This window comes from Triturus cristatus, chromosome 11, assembly GCF_964204655.1.
Source record: "Triturus cristatus chromosome 11, aTriCri1.1, whole genome shotgun sequence".
Taxonomy (NCBI): Eukaryota; Metazoa; Chordata; class Amphibia; order Caudata; family Salamandridae; genus Triturus; species Triturus cristatus.
In genome coordinates this window covers 297,949,221-297,973,038 of record NC_140594.1, presented here as the reverse complement: position 1 = coordinate 297,973,038, position 23,818 = coordinate 297,949,221, and the positions used below count along the sequence as shown (strand labels likewise).

Here is a 23,818-nt window from a genome sequence, read left to right as displayed (position 1 = left end):
CCAAAGAAAAGCCTTTTCTGCATAGGAGCTAGCCTGGATACAGTGGTGGTTATAGCCTTTCCCTAGGTAGCCATGATTCTGGAACATTCAGGATAGGATCCTGATTTTTTAGGCTAAGTCCTGGTTCTAGCGGAGGATACTTCAGTCTATAAGGTGCTTGATCTTGTGCATCCTCCTTGTCCGGTGTGCCAGATGGCATATGTGGGCCCTGCAACGGAACCTCAGTTTTCAGTGAGCCCAGCACCAGGGATGTCTCTCTGAGTAAATCAAGATGTCGCAGACAGACGGGTCTCTGCTGGATTGGGGGAGGGTTGCCATCTGGGAGACAAGCCTCTACTCTGCAGTGGAGCACCAGATCTATATCAATCATTTATGGAATATGGCTGGCCCCAAACGCCTTCCTGCCAAAGGGGGAGGTGGGGCAGGGGTGAGTGCATGTCCTCACTAACAACATGACTGGCATGTGGTATTGCAACAAGCACAGTGGAGTAGGGTTCTGGTTCCTCTGCCAGGAGACTTTGTGCATTTGGAAATGGCTGGACCAACAGCAGATCTTTCTGGTGGCCAACCACCTGGCATGGTCCCGGAACACCAGAGCGGATGAGCAGAATAGGCATCAGCTGGTGAAGCATGAATTGTATCTCCATCCAGAGGTGGCACAGGGCATCTTCCAACAGTAGGACCTATCCTGAGGAGATCTATTCGCCATCCAACTGTGACAAGGCAAGGGTCTCCTGTATGCATTACCACCATTACTTCTTCTCCACTCAGTTCTGAAGAAAATCAGGACAGACCAGACCCAAGTCATCTTGGTAATCCCAGATTAGACCAGGAGGGTGTGGTATGCAGATTTCTTGTGCTTAAACTTTTGCCCTCTGATCTGGCTCGGTCTTGGCAACAGGGGAAGGTCCTACACCTGAATCTTAACAACTTACTCCTCAGTGCATGCAGCTTTGAGCAGCAACAGTTTGTTAAATGTCAGCTGTAGGAAGCTGGCTCTGTATATACTATACCAAAGTATGGTATAATGTGCACAGAGTCCAGTTGATCCCCAAAGGCTTACAGAGGTAAAAGTAGATAATACCTTACTCTCTATTTGTGGTAGTGTGGGCGAGCAGTAAGGGTTTAACAAAGGGTAGTGCTAAGCATTCATTGTACACACTCAAACAAGAAAGGATATTACACACTCAGACTGAAATCAGATCAATTGTTTGTATCAAAAATATTTCTTTGTTGTATTTATTTATGCAACCAAGCAGGACTTGGAACAGGCAAATATGACTGTGCTTTTAAAGACAGATTGTTAAAAAGCAAGCTGGGTGAATAATGACTTTTCTTACAGGTTTGCAAAAATGTGCAAATACAGTTGTAATTACTTTTGGATTACTTTTTCAGGATCACTTTTTCTACTCAGTGTGATATGCTTAGATAGAACACTGGGACATTTTCTGGATAAAAGGTAAGTAAAACAGTTTTTCATACACTTTTCAACTCCACACTTTGAACTTTTTCCACAGAAAAAAGGCAATGCAGTCTTATTGGAGAAAATCAGGTTATCGGTTTAAAGGTAAGTAATCGGTCTTGGGAGTTGAATTTCTGGAGTTAGAACCAGGGTTTCCCCAGGGTCAAGGATGCACTCAAAGAGCACCCTCAGTGGCACTAGGGTGGCCGGGTGCAGAGTGCTGCGGCACAGTGTTATACAATGGGGATAGGGAGCCTCCAGCTGGTGGCTGCTCACGGGCACGCCACTTGGATGTGTGAGCAAAGCTCTCAGGGTTTAGCTCAGGGCAAAGGGGGATCCAAGATAGCACACAAGGTCCACCCACAGCGGCACAGGGGCGGCTGGGTGCAGGGTGCTGTACTGACTTCGGGAGCCCTGTTGGTTTCAATGGGGAAGCTCCGGTCATAACAAACACTGTAGGCTCAGGCACGATGATCTTCTGGAGTCGACCTCCAGCTGGAGAGGTAAGTTGGGATATCAAGGGATGCCGGGACACCATCGGTTGGGCCACCTAAGGCCGTGGGGCGTCGGGTGCAGGAGTGTCTTTTGGTGTCGGATTGTTTTTTACCGGCTCCGGTCCCAGTCGGTGGAATTCTCCAGATAGGGGCTGCAGGCATCGTCGGGAGGCTTGAGTCAGCTCAGGGATCACTGGATCCCAGGTCAGGATGGGGAGACCTCCTCGTGGTGTTGGGCCACTCGAACTCAGGCTGTGGGTGTCAGGTGTACAGTGGTGCAGACTTGCGGATTTGGCTGGAGCCCGAGTGTTGGTGACCAAATACGGGGCTCACGGGCGACAAAGTCTTTTTAGGCAGGGCAGGGAAGGTCCTCGGGATCTTGGGGGCTGCTGGCTGCAAGACTCACTGGAATTCCGCAAGAGCAGGCAGAGGTCGGGACAGGCCGGTAGGGGTGGGGCCAAGTCAGTTGGTGTCCTCTTCATCCTTCAGCACAGGCTCTTTGGTCCTTCTTTATTGTCTGAGGAGGCAAGGTTCGTGGTAGCCCTGAAATACTAAATTTAGGACTGTTTCAGGTAGGTACAGGTTGGGCCCAATAGGCCCCTTCCTTGGGACATCTCCGATTATTACTACCCTCCAGTGGGAGGCGGGAATAAGCCTCACTCTGGTTGGCTGGGTCCCCCCATCTTCAAGAGAGTTGTGCTTTGCCTCGCCTCCCCCACCTGAGGGGTGAGGTTGACAAAGGTGGACACACCTCTCCTCCTATCTTGGTTTTTCTGCCGATTCTCCTGCTCACAGAGGGGGTCAGAACCGGTGTGGGCCAGTTACTGGGACCAGCAATTGGCTGGGTCAGCTCACATAGGTGGCAAGCGTTTGAAGCTTCCCCTTCGTGGACCCTGCCCATACTGGGGGAGGAGGATTGGCACCTCTGCCCAGGATGTGTTTTGTTTCCGGACCCCAAGAGCGAGAGGCTCTTGACTTGACCCAAGGTCCAGAAAACATGTCTGGGGGTGGCAGCTGGCAAGCAGCCAGTCAGTCAGGGCACTAGAGTTAGGTCGTTTTTCAGGGGGCATCTCTACGATGCCCTCTGAGTGCATTTGGCATTAAATCCCACACTGGCATCAGTGTGGGTTTAATCTGCTGAGAAGGTTGAGATCAAACTTCCCAGATATCAGTAAAGCCATTTTGGTGCATATACTCTTTTTGGCTTTCCTGCACTTACAGTTGTCTTTGAATGGATTTAGGCACTGTAGGGGCACAGTACCCTCACCAGTGGTATAGTGCACCCAGCTGGAGGGGTGGCTTACCTATGCCATGGCAGTGGGCTGGAGGCATGGTACACAGGCATGTGTGCCACGTTGACTCTTCACTGTGCTTTGCACCAAAACACACAGCCTGCAATGGCAGTGTGTGGGTGTGTGTGTTGAGGTACAGGTCCTCAAAGGGAGGCACAATATGTGCTGCAGTCCTTAGAGGCCTTCCCTGGTCACAGTGCCCTTGGTACCTTTTACAAGGGACTTACTTGTGACTTGCATGTTTCGTCCGGAGCCTTTTGTCATGCTACATGCTTAACCTGGTTCTCACATTCTTTAGTTGAACAATGGATAGATCTTGCCTATGCCTCCTGACAGTTGTTGGACTTAGCGCTGGTTAGCAGTGCAGAGTGCGTGTGCTTTCTGCCCTCCATAGGCTAGTGTTGGGAACTCCTCCCCCCCCCCCCTTTCTGCCCTCAATAGGCTAGTGTTGGGAACTCTTCCCCCCCTCCCGATGAATGACTCTAATCGAAACAAGATAAAAGAGTTATGTTTGGTGTGGTTGAACAGGAAATAAACGCTGCGCAATGGTGTACGCAGGTTTATTTACACCGTTTTTAGAAATGTCACTTAACAGTCGCCATTTTGGTGTGCTTGGTGCCTGCCTGCCTGAGGTGGGTTGCCGGTCTAGTTCTCGAAGTGACAGGGTGCTCTACACCTCCCCCACAAACCAGTTGGGACCGGTTTCCCTAGGAAGCCTTCCAGAAGCTTCTGGCCTTTTCCAGTAGGTGGTGTGAGGGGTGTATATATAGAGGAGCTGAGACTCCATGTGGTGGGCAGTGCTTAGACTTTGATCTGGAGGGGACGCTCTGCCAGGAGGTACCACCGCAAGGGCCTGCGTGCTGGCCCCTGAGCCCATCTGTACCCCTCTGCTGTCCACAGGGCCAGTGAGAGACCTTTGCTGGAGTGAAGACTGCTGTGCCAGGAGGAGGGCCACATTATGGGGGTTGACTGTTCCAAGGAACTGCTGTCCTGTTCTGATGAGCTGCCCACTGCCTGCTGATCTTGCCCAGCCTTGCCTCTGCACCTTTGGACCTTGACTTAGTGCCTCGTGAGTGCTACAATTCTATTTTGCCTGCTGTTGGCACCTCTGTGCCCCAGGAGAAGTGAGGTGCTATCTTATTGTCCCTGGAGCGTTATATTTTACCCAGGAGTTTTCCAGCCTGTTTGCAGGAAGAAAGGAGCTAGCGCCTGCAGCGCAGTGCTGCCAAAGCGCTACAAGGAAATCCCGGCGTCTGAGATTTTTCCCTGCCTGCTTGCTGAAAGCGGGAGCCCACCCCACATTGTAGCGCCGGAGGACCAGGTGCCATCCCGCCTTTTTCGCCTGCTGATCCGCGGGTGCCCACCCCGCGTGTGAACAGGGAGAGCGGCTCCTTTAAAAATATTGCAGGGGTCCACCCCGCTTTATGCAGCTCTTTCGCGGCTGCCCCACGCCGCATTTATGCCTTTAAAAACTGCGGATGCCCACCCCGCGTTATCGCTGTTGGCGGGTGTCCACCCCGCAATTGCACCGCCTTTGGGGTTCCTGAAGACGCGGGAGCCCACCCCGCTTTAATACTACTTTGCGGCGGGTGCCCACCCTGCCTTTCAAAATCACCCCAAGATCACCGCTGCAGCCCGGGGAGAAGAAGCGCTGAAAGAAAGGAAACGGAAGGTGAGCGGCCGCACCTGACGGTGGGCAGGGCCTGCCAAGTAGCCGATCGGAGCCTCCCAGGCTCCCCATTAAAGTCCCGGGTCCCAGGAGGGGGCCCGGGTGAAGTCAGGAGAGGAGACGGCCCTGGCGCTGATGTCCCCAAGAAGGCGGGAGCAACCAAAGAAGAATCCTGGTGAGTGGGGCTGCGTGTGCGGACGGTCGGGGGCAGGCAGAGCCACACTATCGGTGCCTGAGGCCCCCAGGGCACAGGAAGGGGCCGCGCCGACATTCACTTTAATTGCAGGTAGCTGCCCCAGGTGGCAGTGGGCAGCTGCCCTTCGTTCCTCCTCCGAGTGGGGCTCCAACCAGCGTATTGCTAGTGCCAGTACTCTTTTGGAGGCATTTTATTTACCTCCAGAGTCCCAGAGGGGTACTCCAACGTGTCAGACTCTTTTGGAGCCACACAGCGGGTGCGGGCCGCTGCTACATTGGGCAGGAGTGTGTGCTGTTAGGATTCCAGTGGGGGCATTTGCGATTACCGAGTTGTATTTTTATACCGCTGCTTCGAGGGGCATGTTCATTTCGCATGCTAATATGTTATGACCAATGTGACTGCTGCTGTGATGATGCATAAGGTGCGTTTATGCCTAAGGGAATGCCTATTGTGATGAGGCCTAATGTCATCATCGGGTTATGCCTACTGTCTGTTCATGCCATGATGTTTAGGGCTATGCCACTGCGAATGATGATGCCTCCATGCTAGTGTGTTTAGGCCCAATGCTCTTCCCCAGTGTCATTCCTGGGTTATGCCCACAGGTTTATGTATAATGTGATTTCTGTTCATGTGGTTGTGCCCACTGACAAATGTTATTTATGCCCCATGTTTGTGGGCTAATGTCATTCTATGCCTAATGGGTGCACTACTATGCTGATGTTATGCATAATGTCTACCTGCTTGCTCCTGCGGATACCCAGATGTGTTGATGTGTCCCTGGATGGCCCCTATGCACATTATTGGTGTTCGGTATAATTAGCTCACCACGGCTTGATGATAGGTGCAACTAAGGAAGGGGTTATTGCTTCACGTGGGCTCTACTGATTATGTCTTATGCCCCACGCTCCTGGTTCATGCCTAATGAGGGGATTATGATCTGGCCTATTGGGATGCTGCATTTATACAGATGGTTTTGTGTAGGATAGGCCTCTCTCAGTAATGCCATGATGTCTGCATAATGTATTTATGCCTAATGCTTTTCCCCTAAGGTTACACTGATGGTTTTATGCATAATGGACTTCTACCGGATCTAAGGTGGCCTATGCCTCATGCAAATGTGATTTATGCCCAAGGGGTTGCTCATGCTTTTATGCTACTGATGATGCCTCTACGTTCACAGATTTATGCCTACTTTGGTTTATGCTAAAGGGACATTGCGAAGTTCATGATCTTGCCAGTAGGTACTGGCTGTTACACATTTACCTCTGATAGTTACATTCACTATTTGTACACTGTGATGGTTCTGGCAGCGGCCCGATTGACCCTGCCTTGTACATAATCCCCCCTATAAATTGCTACCTGGTGACAGTTGGCACCGTGTTATATGTGCCTGTGATTATGATTCTAACCTGTTTTCATAATACAAAAAGCTGTTTTTACGCAACCTGGAGTCTCTTTTGTAGTGTGCCTAGTGTGTCGCCTGTGAGTGGGTCTGCGCAGATGCTTTACACATTGCTCCATAGTTTATCCTACCCGCTCCGCGCCAAGCGACCCCGTTTCTAACAACAATCAACACTGTCTTCCTCTTCGCCGTCCTTTCTGCACTCTGCATGAGTGAACTTAAGGCGTCATTGGCGCAACTTCCCTAAACAACCTTCGTTCCAAACTGGTGCTGAGGACGCGGACTGCCTTTCTGCCAGAAAGGGCCTGCCTTTTCATGTCAGACAGTAAACTACCCAAACACCCTTTTCACACTGTCACACTCCTAAAAAGTTTAAGAGAGGTTCCATCATATTGACCCTAAAAGATCCTTGAACTTTTATATTGGCCACACAAAGGACCACCATGAAGATGACTAGCCCTTTGTTGATTTTAATGGGACAATAAAGGCAGAGCACTGCAGAAGAGGAAGCTGCCACAGTGGACAGTCCTTTGTATTAGGACAAGCTATGCGCTGGCTCAAAAAAAGCCCCTGAAAGGCCTGCAGGCCCATTTCACCAGGGCAAAAGCTGCAACAGCTGCACTGGCAAGATGAGGTCCTGGCCATCTGCCAGGCTGTAACTTGAGCAACAGTGCATACGTACATGAAGCACTACTGTCTTGTTCGGTCCATCCTACAAGACTTCCTAGTTTGAGGCCACGCCTCAGAACCTCCAAGTTGGGAGGTACTGCTGTGTATGTATTCTAAAGTTGAGGAATCTGATGCTAGAAGTAGGCATCAAAAGAACATGTTACTTACCTCCCGTAGCGCTCTTTCTGATGGATACTGTATCTAACTGCAGATTCCTCCTTCCTCTGTGGAATGGACATCTGAACAAGTTAGTGTGTTACCAAGTTAGATTTCGGCACACTGTCACCTGCAGTTTGTTTACAATGATCTGCCTCTGAGGGCAAAGAAGGAGAAAGATTATGAAACTGAGGTGAGTGTGCAGGTGTGGCACCAAGATGGAGACCTGCTTTGTCGTTTACGAGGCGGTACAACACTGCTGCAAAGCCACACAGCCCAACCTGCCAATGCAAAGGAGTCACTGCTCAAAGAATTTTTCAGATTCAGTTTGGCGCCTCGAATATTATACAAGGTGAGGAATCTGTGTGCAGATAAGAGTATTCACCAGAATCCGCATTACCAAATGTAGGTGACTTGTACTTCTCATTCACACGACCTTTGGTGCTTAAGGCACCTTTGTCAGGCACACAAATAGCATCAAATCATCAATCACCGTCTCATTCTGCGAGCCAATACATCAATGTCACAGCCATGGCACATGCTTTACTGCCCTAGTCAAAATCATCTTTCAAGGATGACAGTCACACAAACTAACCAGGCCGCTGGACTTAGTGATACATGCCCTCAAAAAGGAAGCAGGTCGTCATATTTTTCTTTAACAAACTTTCCTCTTCTCCATATAAATGCATTGGATTAGGTAGCAATTATCTCAGAGGCGAACAGTTGTATGCAATGTGATGATACTAAGGGATGCATGGGGAGAGATGGTAAGGTAATAAAGTAGATTACATCGTATATCATTATTCGCTCACAAATTATTAAGATTGACAACTCATTCTCAATTTGGTGCCTCCAACACAAGACATTCGACAATAGTCTGTTCTTGCACCTGCATCACCAATCTGCTGATGATACCCAGCTCTACCCACCATATTCCTCTCCTCAGCATAACTTCTTTTTTGACAACAACGTTTGATAACATTCGGTCTCGGATGACTACATGACCTCAAATTAAGGCCTGACAAAAAAGTGTTTGATTTATTTGAACTCTTTCTTTTACCGATATCCTGGATTTCACTCGCATTACTAGCGAAAGCTTCAAGACCTTGTGTTTCATCCTAAATCCGTAAAAACACAATAACACCACTGCCCTTCATCAGCTACAACCTATACATGGTATTAAAACCTTTCTACCAGTACAGGAACTCCAAAATGTGGTGCAAGCCATGATTTGTTCTAGACTTAACTATGGGGATGCCATCCTCTCTGGCATTTCAAAAATTCAGCTCACCTCTTACAGTCATCCTGTAAGCATATGTTGGTCTCTTGTCATGGACAGACTCCTTTCATCATATCACTCCAGAGTTGGCTACTTATTGAAGGCAGATCATGTTTTAAACTTGCATTACTTCTTCACAGGCTTATAAATTCTGACTATTCCTGCAAAAGATGTCTGAGGCTCTTGTCAAGTTTGCAGTGCCGACACTTACATAAAAGCCAAGTCTTCAATAAAAAGGGAACCCACAACCAATAATATTCTAGCTGACTCAATTCCACCTGCTATATAGACCAATACTTTTTCATTCGTTGAAAAGAGCGCTTAAGCTATTTCAGCTCAGCTTCTACCCCTTCCCTCCTCCCTTTAGCTACACTGCCTCGCCCCAGCTCAGTCTGAAGTACTATTTATTGATAGTTTAGCAGGACATACGATATATAGAAGCATGCATTATTCTCTATAGTCTCAGGATTTATGATGTACATATACCATCAAGGTTACCTGGCTATACCTGGCAAACTTTTACAATTATTGTACTTGTATATTTTCGTTTTTCATTTTGTTTTTTTATACTGTATCGGATATTTTTCTTGTTACTGTTAATGTCTGTTATGCTCAGGCAAGTTCTGCCACATGTACTATGTAAAGCATGGTTTTGCTCTTTTGGCCCAATGCATATTAAGTCAAAACTTTCAATAAATTTAAATTAAATAAACAGAGGCTTTGAATTTTCAAAGGAGGGATGCTCCTCCCTTCTGTTCCTTATTCATTATACACCAACAAGACCCCTCAGCTTTAGGGGTGCTAAGGATCAAAGCCATCTCATTAACGAGTTTCCAACCGGTCAAGCCCTATTCTGCTAATGTAGTACTTTATAGGATGGGGAGAAATCTAGGATTGTGCATGACCACTCTTGTGAATGAAGAGAGATGTTGCTGATAAACTTGTGTTTGGTGGCCAAGACGAAAGGCAACACTGATCCTCTTCTAATCCAGCAGCATTCAGTGGAATTGCAAACTATTTGTGTGGCAAATGTTTGTATTGCATTTCTCACATAGTTAGCATTGTGAATTGTTCGGTGTGTTCACAAACCTTCCTAAAAAGGGAGTACATTCAAAAGAAGCGGTGGACTTAATTTGGTAAAACATTTTGTGGTCCCCACCCACGAGGGATTCACAAACAGGTCCAGTTACCTAGTGAGTCAACACACTATCTTCTGGATATGCCAACACACATTTTCCACTACATCCACTACCGCTGCCTTATACTACATGTACTCCCCACAATATTACTTATACCTTAGTACACAAACTGCAAATGTGATAACCACAGTGTCCTTACCTGAATTTCCTCCTCATACATTTTCATTGTTAGATCACTTTTGGTCCTTGACCTCCGTCCCAGAAATAGTACAGACGTTTGCTGAAATGCAGAGACATGGAAGGATTTAAGCCTCAACAATGGGATTGGAGCAAAACAGTAATGACCCCGATTTCCTTTAGTCTGGCTTAGTCAAGCTAGCAGCCTCTGCATATTATCTAGCATGCATAAGTGGGGCTACTAGTAAGCATACTGTTGCTAGCAAGAACATATTTACAAGTGAGGTTGCCATTATGGGTGAGCATATCGCTACTGCTGTACTGTGAGCATGCATGAAGAAGGGCCAGCACAGGCTCCCAGACTCCCCAACCAATCTAGACACTGCTCTCATGCTATAAAAGCAGTGTCACGATTGGTCTGAGTGGCCTCCTCACTAAGGAGAGTTTGTGCCATTACGCCACCCGGCTATACAATACAGTTGTGTTGGAGAAATCTAAGTGCGCATGTCGGTTTGACCGTCCTAAGTCAGCCGGCCAAACCGACATGCACATTTACAGTGCGGCTGTCTGTCCACAGAGGACAGCCAGCCCCGCCCTAGACTTGGCAGCATCGGCGGTCAGTAAAAAATAAAACGATAAAAACATTGTTTTATTATCGTTTTATTTGCCATCTGCAGTGGGGCAATGCTCCTCCTCTATTACGGAGGAGCAGCAGATTGTCATGCTGCTAGTGTTCCCTCAAAGAGTGAGTGCAGTGAGTAACTGGGAAGCATGCAGTTATTACAAATCTGTCAGAAAAGACAACTGCAACTACTGGATAATGACCTCCTACCAAGAGTATCCCTGCCACTCAGCATGCCACTACAGCAGCAGAGGTCACCCACAATGAATGACTAGGCTGCAAATTGCTAAAGTGTAGCTAGTAACTGTGTGCTGCTAACCAGGAGTATACTGTACAATTACCAAAGATTGTATTGCTATTGTCTAACTTGTTGATAATGATGAATTGTGATTGAGAGCAATTGTGCGGTTTTTGGAAAGCTTGTTCCTCTATGGGTAAATGTGCGGCTACTGGAGAGCACATGGTTACTTATTTTTCTACTTGCTATAGATCCACTGCTGTACCTTCCGGCTGGAGATTCAAAGACAGAGATACTAGAGCTACAAAAATAAAATACTGCTCCCTGACCAAAGGTTTAAAAAACATCCAGTCTGATGTAGCATTTGCGAACTATATTTAACCCCTTCGCTGCGGCGCGAATTCCGCCGCAGCGCTGGGGGGGGGTTTGGGGGGTTTGCAGCGCCTCTATGCTCATGACGGTACCACGCCGTCATGAGTCACGGGCGAGCTGTGCTCATGACGGTGTGGTTCCGTCATGACTCCACCCACTTGCGCTAATCGCCTGCACAGGCGGGGAATTAGCGCCGCGTGGGCGGAGCGGCCGCCGCATGACGGAACCACTCCGTCATTAGCACACGGCGCCCGTGGCTCATGACGGAGTGGTTCCGTCAAGGGCATGCAAGGGGTTAAATGAAATATCTGAAGACTGAGGTCTTGAATCTCTTTAATGTGAAAGTGATCTGATGCTCATTTCAGGAGGCCTCTCGATTCTGGAAATTAAGTATCAAATAATCCAAATACCAGTGGAGAGAAGGCTGGGAAGAAAACACAGGGCATGACTCACCAGGTCTAGCCTAGCAGCGTCCAGCTACACGATGTACCGTTTGCTAAGGAAATGTGATAGTGTGCAGCTGTAGCTCGCTGTCCCATATAACCTTGATATATCTTCACAGCAACAGACTGTATGTTATAGCACAAGCATAAAAGCTGCCTTTTGTACATGCATAAAATAAGTTGTTTACAAAGTCAAATTTACATCCACTCGTGTTCATGCAGACATGCGCACACATATTACTTATTGGAGGTTTTTATACACAGTGTCTGGTGTTGCCTCCACACAGCCACAATGTCCCTCATGCTTAAACCCTCTTGAGTTTACCCCATGCTTCTCCATGTTCGCGAGCGTCTTCTGAAGCTGTAGGATTTCACTGGGTGGGAGGCTCACTCCTTTGTACATCTCCACAAGAGCCACAAGCTCCTCCTTAGAAATCTCTTTCTCCAGAGTAATGCCTTTCTCTTCTGGAAAGAAATTGGGAAACCGCAGAAGACAGAAAAGCAACACTGTAACAATCTGATGGCACTTTCAGGTGACTTTATGCACTACAGTCCTAGGTAAGACAAGAAAGTGCAGATTAAAAATGTTTCAGCCAATGCTTTTGAACCACTGTATCATTTCCCCTCTACGTGTTGTTACAGAAACGGGCCAACCATGTGCAAAAGAACAAATAGTTTCTTACCTGTTTTGCAGCTTTAAGAATTTTCAGTTTTTACTTTTTTTTTTTAATTTGAAGAATTTTCTGGATTCACTATGCTGTGCATTATTCCGCCATCTAGAGGTTGGGTCCGGAATTGTAGTATTTCTTCTCTCTTTTTGCTGCTGTTGTTGGTGGGCGTCGACGTTGTACCATTTGGTGCCCTTCGGTGATGTCAACGGGCTTCCTCCAGAAGCTCCCACCTTTGGTAGCCATCTTCAGATTCTTTTTTTTTTTTTTGCTTCTCCTTATAGTTCTCTTCCTTAGCAGAGGAGGGTGGGTTCGCTAGTGAATCCAGAAAATTCTTCAAGCTGCAAAACTACACCGACAGGTAAGAAACTATTCGTTTTGCAGCATTAATCTATTCTGGATTCACTATGCTGTGCACAGACTTTGTAGCGGTTTGCTAGTCTTGTGGTGGCTGGGTGGAAGATGAACTTTGGTGTGTAAATAGATGCTATAAAACCTTTTGTCCTACTTGTGCTTCTTTTGAATGTCTACACAGTAATGTTTGGTGAATGTGTGTACTGAAGACCAAGTTGCAGTCATGCAGATGTCTTGAATTGTAGTGTTAGCAAGAAATGCAATAGTTGCTCCTTTCTTCCTTGTTGAGTGCTCCCGTGGCACACCTTGTAAAGCTTGTCCTGCTTGCTTGTGGCACAATTGTATGGCTTGTGCTATCCATCTTGCAATTGTGATTTGGGTTACTGGTCTTCCAATTAAAGTTTTTGCAAAGGATACAAATAACGGTTTTGTTTTTATGTATTCTTTAGTTCTTTCCACGTAATACATGACTGCTCTTCTTACGTCAAGTGTGTGCAAAGCTCTTTCTGCTTTGTTATTTGGAATTTGAAAGAAACTTTGTATCTGTATACTCTGATTTATGTGGAATCTTGATACCACTTGTGGTATGAATTGCGGATCTGTTCTCATGACAATCCTGTTACTATGTATTTAAGTAGGGTTCCTGTAGTGTTAGTGCCTGTAGTTCGCTAACTCTACGTAGGGATGTTATTGTCACTAATAATACCATTTTTATTGAAAGCAGTTGTAGCGTTGCTTTGTGTAGTGGTTCGAAAGGTGCTTTTATCAATTGTGCTACAACTATGTTCAGATTCCATGTTGGTGCTGGTACCATTTTTGGTGGTGCAATTCTTTTTGCTCCTTCTAGGAACCGTTTGACCACATGTGAGGTGAAGAAACTCTTCCCTGTTTCCCCTCTTGTATACGCGACAATTGCTGCTAAGTGTACTTTTAGTGATGTAAAACATAATTTACTTTGTAGGAAATGTGTCAGGTATTTTAGCACTGTTCTTTCTTTTGTAATATTTTTGGAAAGACGCCTTTTAAGACACCATTGTGTGTATCTTTTTCCATTTCGCTGTATAACATTTTCTTGTTGTTCGTTTCCTAGCTTCTCTTAGAACAGCCATTGTGCTTTCTGGTAGTTTGAGATGTGCAAATTCGAAGTCTTCTGGAGCCATGCCAATAGGCCTAAGCTCTCTGGTTCTGGATGAAGCACTTTACCGTTTTGCATTGTTAGCAAATCTTTTCTTTTTGCAAGTTTGTGCACTGTTCCTTGTGAAATGCCCATTAGTTCCGAGAACCAAGTTTGTCTGGCCCACTGTGATGCAATGAGAATCATTGTCATTTTGCTGATTCTGCATTTTCTGATCCCTTTGTTCAGTAATGGTATTGGGGGAAAAGCATAGGCAAATACCCCTGACTAGTCCATCTATAGCGCATACCCTAGAGACTGGTTGCAAGGTCACCTACATGCTACGTTTTGGCATTTTGCATTGTGGGGTGTTGCAAATAGGTCTATTTGGGGTGTCCCCCATTTCTTGAAAAATTCTTTGCACTTCTGTTTAACTCGTGGGATGATGTTTGCCTGCTCAGTCTGTCTGCTTCTATATTGTCCTTCCCTGGAAGGTGTATTGCTAAAATGTCTTTGTCTTGGGATTGCCCATCTCCAAATCTCTTGTGCTAGAGTTGAGTGCTACAGACCGAGTCCCTCCTTGTTTGTTTCTATAAAACATTGTTGTAATGTTGTCTGTTTGTATCAACACCCTTTTCCCGTAAATAAAATGTAATAGCATTTATAAAGTGCATGGCTACCCAAAGGCATCCCAGCTCTAAGGCAGAACCGCACTAACTGGCAATCAATTTGGGAAAAGCCAGGTCTTACGCTTCTTACGGAAGACGGAATGGTCTGAATTCCATAGTTTGGCGGCATTATAGGAAAAGAGCCGGCTGACACTTCTGGACCTCCCGATTCTGGGGACAGACGCCAAATGGAGGTCATTTGAGTGTAACTGTCTGTTGGCTTGATGGGGCTGGACAAAAGAAGAAATGATATCCAGTCCCTCACCCCCTAGCATCTTATGGGTGGTACAAAGGGCTTTAAAATGGACCCTTTCCTGAATAGGAAGCCAATGTAGAGACCTGAGGGCGGGTTTAGCTGACTGGCAGCTAGGGACACCCTCAATAATCCGTGTGGCGCAATTTTGAATAGTTTGAAGTTTCTTAAAAACCGCACCGGGGGCACGGAGATAAAGGGCGCTGCCATAGTCTAGGCGGGATAAGACAAGTGCCTGGACCACGAGCTTCCTTGCTAGAGGGGGAAGCAGAGGCAACACTTTACACAGCATTCTTAAAATGCCGAAGCAGGAAGCAAAAGCTTTTTCTGAATGACTTTTAAGCCTAAGAACACAGTTTTTAGTTCCAAGATATTGATGTGTTTCACCGCATCCTGTGGTGCCCACAATCCCCTTACTTTGAGATGGTTCATGTGTGCTCCCCATCCTATTAGGGACGCATCTGTTGGTATGGTCACTGTTGGAGTTGGTGGTGTGAAAAGTCTCCCCTGTGCTATGTTTGCCTTGTTCTACCATGCCATCTCTTGATGAACTCTGTTTGTGACAACCACTAGATCCTCCCAACTGCCTGTAGCCTGTGACCATTGTGTTTGGAGCCATTTTTGAAATGGTCTCATGTGTAGACGAATGTTGGGAACTAGATGAATGCACGAGGCCATCATTCCTAGTAATTTACCCACTGTCCTCACTGTTAGATGATGCCCTCTCTGGTATAGATGAATCTCCTTTAATAGAGCTGATCTCCTTTTTTCGATCGGGAATGCTTTCCCTAACACAGTGTTCATCTCTGCGCCTAAGAACACCTTTAGGAGTTCTGGTTCTATTGATGACTTTTCCCAGTATACGGAGAAACCCAGCTGAACTAGTGTCTCTATCACTTGTTGTATATGCTGTTTGCATAGGCGTAAGAGTTTGCTCTTACCAACCAGTCGTCTAAGTAGGGGTAAACATGAATTCCTTGCCTTCTGAGATGTGCTGCTACTGCTGCCAGGCACTTTGTGAACACTCTTGGTGCTGATTTTAGACCGAAAGTGAGTACTTTGAATTGTTAGTGTTGTTTGTCCGCGACAAATGTTACCATTTCCTTGGTGTTTTTTGTTCATCTGGATGTGTAAATACGCATCCTTTAAGTCTATTGTTGCCATGTAATCTCCCTTTTGCAATTGAGTTAACACCTCTTGTAGTGCAGTCCTCTTGAATCTTTGTGTTTTTATAAACTTGTTTAGAAACCTTAGGTCTAATATTGGCCGTAATGTTCCATCCACTTTCGGAATTAGGAAGTATGTTGAATATACTCTGTTGCTCTTTTCTCTGTGTGGTACGTGCTCTATTGAATGTTGTTCCTGAAGCTCTTGCACCTCTTTGACTAGGTGAGATAATAATTCTTTTGAATGTGTCCTTTGCTTTGGCCTCCTGTGTGGAGGCTGTTTCGTTAACTCTATGCAGTAACCGTACTGTATTATGTTTAAAATCCATTTCTCTGTGGTTATCGCCCTCCATTTTTGTAGGAAAAACCTTAGTCTGCCTCCTACTGGGGTGGCATGTTGGAGGAACTGTAAACTGGTTTTCTTTTGTTTTTGTACCGGCTTCTTTTTTGTGTGTACTCTCACTACTGTTGTTAGTGAGTGTACCTCTTTGTGAGTGCAGTCACTTCGTAGAGGTTTGTTGTCCACCTCTTTGTGGCTGACCTATGCCAAGGGGACGCCCTCGAAAGGATGCTCTTCCTTGGTATTGCCAGCTTTGTTGCGGTCCCTGTTGTGTGCCCTGGTTTCCAGCTTGGTATGTTTGTTGGTAACCTTGATGTGAGGTAGGTACCAGGTTGGTGTGTACCTCTCCCCGCTGGTCTCCTTGATGGTGTGCTTCTACGCATGCCTCTGAACTGCAGATCCCCCATGGATCTTGCAGTTTTGTTGTCCTTTTTAAGTTGATTTAGCTTTTCCTCAACCACACTTCCAAACAACTGTTAGGTTAATGATGTTGCTTTGCACTTCTGGCTTGAAGCCTGAGATTCTAAGTCATGTGTTCCTCCTTTTAGTGATGCCAATGATCATTTGCCTGCTAGATGTTTCGGCAGCATCAAGGGCTGATTTTAAATATGTATTTGCAATGTTTTTACCCTCTTCTACCAGGTGGGTCGCTCTTTTCTGGAATTGTTCTGGTAGATTTTGTAACAGTTCTCCTACCTCCTCCCAATGTTGGTAAGCATGTCTGTTCAACAGGGCATTTAAATTAGCTATGGGCCATTGATTAACTGTGCTTCTTTCTACCTTCTTCCTACGAGGTCCATCCTCTTGCTTTCCTTGTCTGGAGGTGGTCCCACTGTAGTTAGTACATTTGCTCTTTTTCTTGCTGTCGGCTGGCACTGATCCCCCTAATGTATATAGGGTCTTTAGAGGAGTGTTTATACTTCTTTTCTGCCCTTGGTATTATAGCCCTGCATGTAGCAGGCTCTTTGAATGCCTCTTTTCCCTGGTCTAAGACACTTGGCAGCATTGGGAGAAATTGATTTCTAGATTGTGTAGACATCAGTGCCTCTACTAAAAAAAACATGGAGGTTTGTCTTCCTCTAGCTGCACCCCCCAAGATTCGGCAGCTTTTTTAATCACTTGATTGTACATGCCAATGTCATCTGGGGGTGATGGCCTCGAAGGATATGATTCCACAGCCTACTCAGGTGATTTGGCATCGAGATCTTGCCCTTGGTCTCCGAGGTCGCCGATTCTGCATGTTTGTTCGTCTTCCTCGACGTCTACCCCGAAGAAGAATGATTCTTCCTCTTCTTCGATCAGTTCGGGGGTTCTTGGTGGAATTGGTTCTTCGACAAAACTTTTCGCCTTCCGTATTCTTTGTTTTCGGCAGAATCTTGAATTGCTTCAAGCTTTCGTCAAAGTCTTTTTTCTGTTGAAGGATATTAGCCATTTCGGCTTCGAGCCTCTTTCTCTTTTTCTCTATCGCAGCCGCATCTGCTTCAGCATCGATATTTTCTGCTTTCCGTTTTTTGGCTGTCGACGCCGATCCTTCGGTCGTTTTTTGTTTAGATGCAGCTGCGGTGGACGAATGCTTCGACGCCGAGGATCCCCTTTGGAGGTCTAGAATCTGATTTTCGAGACTCTTCTAGTTTTTTCGAGGTCGACGACTCTTACCTGCTTCGAAGTCTTCTTGACTTCCACGAACAAAATTTCTCTGTCCTAGTCGCCTTCTGGCCCTTCGGCGACATTATCTTCCTCCTCACTGGAGAGGCCCAGGTCTCGCTGCGATGGCAGTGGTCCTTGGCCTTGCATGTTGTAATTGCCTTGTCGCTGCCTTTCTCTCACCCTCAACGTCTTTGGGGTAAAGACGGAGCAGGCGTTACAGTTGTCGCTCTGATGGTCCAGCGGCAGTCAAAGGTTGCAGACTGGGTGCTAATCCTTTTGAGCGTAAGTGTGGAGAAAGTTCTTACAAAACTTGAATGGCATCTTGTCCATTACCGCGCACAGGGAGCCCCCTGCATGCGCATTCTCCGATCGTCGAAGATCTTGTTTTTCTTCCTTCGTCGAACTGCGGTCGTCTTGGATTTAAAGTTGAAAGTGGAAGACACCGTCAAACTGATTTTTACCTCGATACTTCTCTCCAACCTTGGGAGCTCCTCCGTATCGATCCAGACCCAACGGCGGTAAAAAAGGAACTGACGATGGCTACCAAAGCTGGGAGTTTCTGGAGGAAGTCCGTCAACATCACAGAAGGGCACCAAATGGTACTATGTCAACGCCCACCAACAACAAAAAAAACCAAAAAAAACAAAAGAGAGATGAAATACTACAATTCCAGACCCAACCACTAGATGGCAGAATAATGCACAGCATAGTGAATCCTGAAAAGATTTGCGCTGCAAAACCTTGAGACCTACCTCCAAAGCACCATTTTGACAGAACTTCAAGGCAAGCAGCCCTGGAGACCATGAACTTTAAGTTTGATTGTACTTTTTACAAGCTGATCTGTGAGAGACATGAGTAATAAATAGATATAACTTCACCAGTACCTAATGGTGTTCCGGTTTGATGCCAATTACTGTAGGTGGTGTTACCTCTGACGTACCAGCACAAAGCACAATAGTTCATAGATAAAGTACATTTTTTGCACTTGCACCCAGACCAACCAGCACGAACACTAGCAGAATGTATAAGCTGGCACAGTATACAAACCAGAACTGTGCTTCAGGGTAATACCGGTGGCAATGGTGAGGCTGAGCATCATGCATAGCACACTACAGGTCCCAGTACGGCTTCAGTAAAAGCACTGCAATCTATCAGAGAAGATCGAAGACTAGTTCTTTATTAGAACGTTGCAGGTCTAAACCTGTGAATTAGCACAGTATCACATTCTAGCACTGAAAGTGTACTGGCATAGCATAGTGTCCTTGAAATATATGTGTACCAACACCCAGCTCACAGGTGCTTACCACCATCAGACGTGTCTAGGGGTGAATCACTGCTATCAACAAGTTTATGTACAACCAATCTATGATTATCATGGTCTCACTCAAACCATACCATACCAATACCAGGTAAAAATATTCTACACCTTTCCAGTGATCTATTAAAAGACCAAGCTAACTGGTTATATACCGGCACAAACACAAGTTTGTAGGGCTACCACTCTCTTAGCAACAAGCTAACACACAACCATTCTACCACCACCATGTTCCCAAACTATACCGTACCAGGAGAAAATGTTCTGCAGCTTTGCGATTCTCTTGTACCAGACTGAGGTCACAGGTGATATACCTGCACCAGGTTCTAGGGCTGCCGCTCTGGTAGCAACAGGCTCATGTATAAATGCTGTACCAGCACCATGGACTCAACTGTACCATACCAGCACCAGGTTAAAAGATTCTGCATCTACACCTGTACGGTGCTCTAGAAGCTGCCCAAGCTCTGGCACTGTAAGCACGTAGCGGTGACAGCTCTTTGGTATGTGTGCTCTTGCAAGTTCAGTTTGTATCCAAGTGTGGATAAAGAGGGGTATTACTGCATTGGATAATAGTATGATAGAAATTGTAGAAGCATGGTTAATTTTGCATGCATGACTATTCTGTAAAGGGTAATATAAAAAGAGAAATGTTTACAACAGCTGTACTTGCCACCAGTACAAAATCAAAAACCTATAAATTTAAATCTATTTCAGATCATGACTTTGTTGGTGTTTTCACACCCACACCCTAGTTTTCTGCACTCCTATAACCCACAGTAAGCATACACTGAATACTTTTGCAGGAGAATGATTATTTACATAACTGTCAACTCACTGATTTGTAAAAGGGACAAGTGGGATGCTCACTAAGTGACTACAGCCTTGATGTTGAAATTAACCCCTTTGATTAATTTAAAAAGATTTACATTCTTCTGTAAAGACTACTGGTAGTCTGTGCTAGGAGACTGAGGCTTCAAAGAACTGGTAATTTTGCGTATCAATGTTCTACAACCAGCAACACTCAATGCAAGTTGCTTGCAGTACGCAGCTAGTAGAGCTCCCTGCTGCTTCTGGGAGGTACCACTATTGCTTTACTTTAGGCCTCTCCAATAAACATTACTTCACCCCCCACCCCCCCCCGCTGTCATATTATTTGTCACTCCTCAACTTCTGTCCTGAACAGTCCCTTTCAGACATAATCTGCAAAGCACCAAACCTCTTACCTCAGCCTTGGGGGGTGGGGCTTATATTAGCACACTGCCATTTGTTTGGGTACATTAGCCTATGAAATTATCATTATTAATTGTTGTTAGTCTTGTTTTACCACACAACAGTGCTTGTCATACAGACCAAGTCATCATTCCAAATTTTAGCCGGTTTTATATCTCTGCTCGAGCGTTTTTTGTGGGGCAGCAATACATTGCTCAACAAGTTGTGATGGCTTTTTCTGGACAGATAAGGGTTACCCAATGCAATCTGCAAATAAAATAATGCACAGAGCAGGAATACGTGCAAGAAAGCCATAGAAGAGTAGGGTAAAAGGGAGTCACTAGAATCTGTGCAAGTCAGCTCTCAGGAGAGGTAGTGCACAGTGGACCTTGTATTGAATGCTTATCGCGTCCATAGGATAAGAAGAAACAGCAAGAAAGAAGGCACTAATAGAGACAATATTAATAACTGAAAAATGATTGACTATACAATTGTGAGTGTCAACGAGTGTAGAGACAATTTGGGGTAGCAACCAGAGGAATGAGAGTGCCAACAGCCGCAAGATTAATCAGTGTATGGGGGAAGAGAAAAACTGAGTGAGTTATATATGCGGCCCTCCCTCCGATCCTGGCCGAATCGGTCACAACGCTCTCGAATTATAGAGTGCTAGGTGACCTCAATCTTCATTTTGATGCATCCGGTGACCATATTGCCACCGAACTGACAAATGACTTAGCGGCTTTACAACTGGAGCAGTTGGTAGATTCTGCCACTCACACCAAGGGCTATCTTTTGGACACCGTGTTCAGTAACTGCCCTGAGCTTAGGGCGGGGCGACCCATTGGTCTTCCATGGACGGACCATTTTCTTGTCCCTCTCATATGGTCTATCTGTAGACTGCCCTGCTTAACCCCCAGCGCTAAAAACTTTAGAAACTGGGCTAAACTCCCTGTGGAATCCTGGTCGAGCAGCCTTGTTGGCTCCTGTCCTCTCCCCAACACGGATCCCGATATTGCCAATCAAGACTACGAAGAGTGGATTCTGCCCTCTCTTGAGGCCACACTCCCCCGTTACAAAATCACCACGAAGCGTCTACAAAAAACCGCCCCCTGGTTCTCCGAGGAACTTAGGGGAAAAAAAAGACACTGCAGGAAATTGGAAAGACGGTGGCGTCTAGATTTCTCCTCGGAGGATAAGTCTCTTTACAGAAACGCGATCAGAGCTTACAAAAACGAGATCAAACTTGCTCAAGAAACCTATTTTTCCACTCAAATTCTACGCGCCAAATCAAAACCTAAAGAAATCTTTCAAATCATAAATAGCCTAACAAAACCCCCACCACCCTCTACACTACCTTGTAAATCGTTAGCTCACTGCAACAACTTGGCTGCCTTTTTCCACCAAAAAGTTCTTCGAATTTACTCCTCATTTTCTGACACGGATTCCCATCCAGTTCCCCAGTTACGGTCCTGTCAGGCAGGAACCCCCCACCAATCCATGGCCATCTTGGAACACTTACCTCTGATAGAACAGGACTCCCTGGAAATCCTAGCACGTCAAGTGAAATCAGGGTCACCCTGCGATCCTGCTCCCCCAGAGGCTATGATCTCCGTTAGCCAGGTCGTTCTCCCCACCATCAAGAACCTCCTTAATGCCTCTATCACCTCCGCCAGAGTCCCACCTCCCTGGAAGTAGGCTATGGTCCGGGCTTTACTCAAAAAACCTAACCTGGATCCAGGCGACTTCAGCAACTACCGCCCCATTTCCTTGCTCCCCTGGGTGAGTAAGATTCTGGAGAAGCACATTAATATACATCTGACGTCTTTTTTGGAGACCAATCAGCTGTTGGATATCACCCAAACTGGTTTCCGACCAAAACATGGCACGGTGACTGCCTTATTAGTGGTCACCGAAGAAACTAGAAGGATCTTGGATCAGGGCGGATCAGTGGCAGTGATCCTCCTTGATCTGAGTGCAGCTTTCGACACCGTTAGCCATGATGTGCTTCTTTGCCGCCTCTCGGAAGTGGGAATTTCAGGCAGGGCATTGTGCTGGCTGAATTCTTTTTTGAGCAAGAGATCCTTTCAGATCTTTGAGGGCGATACTGTCTCCACTAGCAAACCCCTGAGCTGTGGGGTTCCGCAGGGCTCCTCGCTAAGCCCTGCGCTTTTTAACATCTATATGAAACCACTGGCTGAGGTTGTTCATCCATTTGGAATTAAGATCATCTCCTATGCGGACGACACTCAGCTAGTGGTTTCCCGGACACAAGAGGATAGACGATCCACGCAAATGGGACTAAGACAATGCTTGGAGGAGGTGAAAGGCTGGATGACGAGATCCTCCCTCAAACTCAATGGGGTTAAAACTGAGCTGATGCTCCTGAGCCCTGTCACTCCAACGATCCTTGCCCCCCTCTGGCCCCCTTGCTTAGGCACTCCGCCCGCACCTAAGGACAACATAAAAAGCCTGGGGGTATGGCTGGATAAAGCCTTAACCTTTGACACCCGGGCTACCAAGCTGTCGGCGACTAGTTTTGGGCTCCTTAGGATACTCAGGAAAGTGCTCCCACTTCTACCCATGGAGGCCAAGCAAGTTGCTGTTCAAGGCTTGATCCAGTCCCGACTGGATTTTAGCAATTCCCTGTACCTCGGCGCTCCTGACTATACTGTTCGTAAGTTGCAGATCGTTCAAAACTGCGCGGTTCGTACTCTATTACCGCTGCCACGGAGATGATCAGCCAAACCTGGGCTTAGGAGCCTGCACTGGCTACCGATCCGACAAAGAATCAACTTCAAGGCAATGTGTATTGCCCATCAAGCTTTTTGGGACAAAGGACCGGCAATTTGCCACAATCTCATTTCACAATACCATCCTAGGAAACAACTTCGCTCCGGCCAGGCCTTCCTAGCAATAGTGCCCAGAATCAGGAGAGCGGGAGGCAGGATGTTCTCTTACAACAGCGCCAAGTTGTGGAACCTCCTTCCCCTTCAGCTGAGATCCAAACCCAACTTGTTGTCCATCCGGAAACAATTAAAGACTTTTCTTTTTACCTCTCCAAACTAACTCCGGCTATTCACCTCTGATAACTCATCATACTCTTTGGGTAGCGCTTGGACGCCTCAGGGCAGCAATTCGCGCTTTATAAATCCACATTTCATTTCATTTCGAACTGACACAGAAAGGCAGCAGTAAGACAATGGGTATTAACAGGTTTGCAGACTATTTAGGGATAGAAGTCATAGAATTGTGAATGCGCTTAAAGATACAGTAGCAATTCATAGACCATTATAAGGGGAGTCTCTACCGGCACAAGGACACGCCTTGGTGAAAGAGAGGCCACAGTAAGACTATGCAAGTGTAGGAGAGAAGGGTCTAATTTTAATTCAGGTTTAAATTAGGGCCATGGTTACCTTACACAATGCCAGACAGGATGTTAACCAGGACCAAATCTTTTGAGCTCAGTGTCATTGG

At 46.3% G+C, this 23,818-nt stretch overlaps 1 protein-coding gene across 1 annotated transcript in view; it reads right to left on the bottom strand.

The window, feature by feature from the left end:
• The window catches only part of TPCN1 (two pore segment channel 1), a 350,431-nt gene that overhangs the window by 27,158 nt on the left and 299,455 nt on the right, over nt 1-23,818 (bottom strand). Inside the window, exons 26-27 of the mRNA XM_085634844.1 lie at nt 11,936-12,075; nt 9,958-10,038 (exon numbers count right to left, since the gene is read on the bottom strand). Of these exons, the coding sequence (XP_085490970.1) occupies nt 9,958-10,038; nt 11,936-12,075 (221 nt within the window). The remainder of the gene's footprint in view (nt 1-9,957; nt 10,039-11,935; nt 12,076-23,818) is intronic.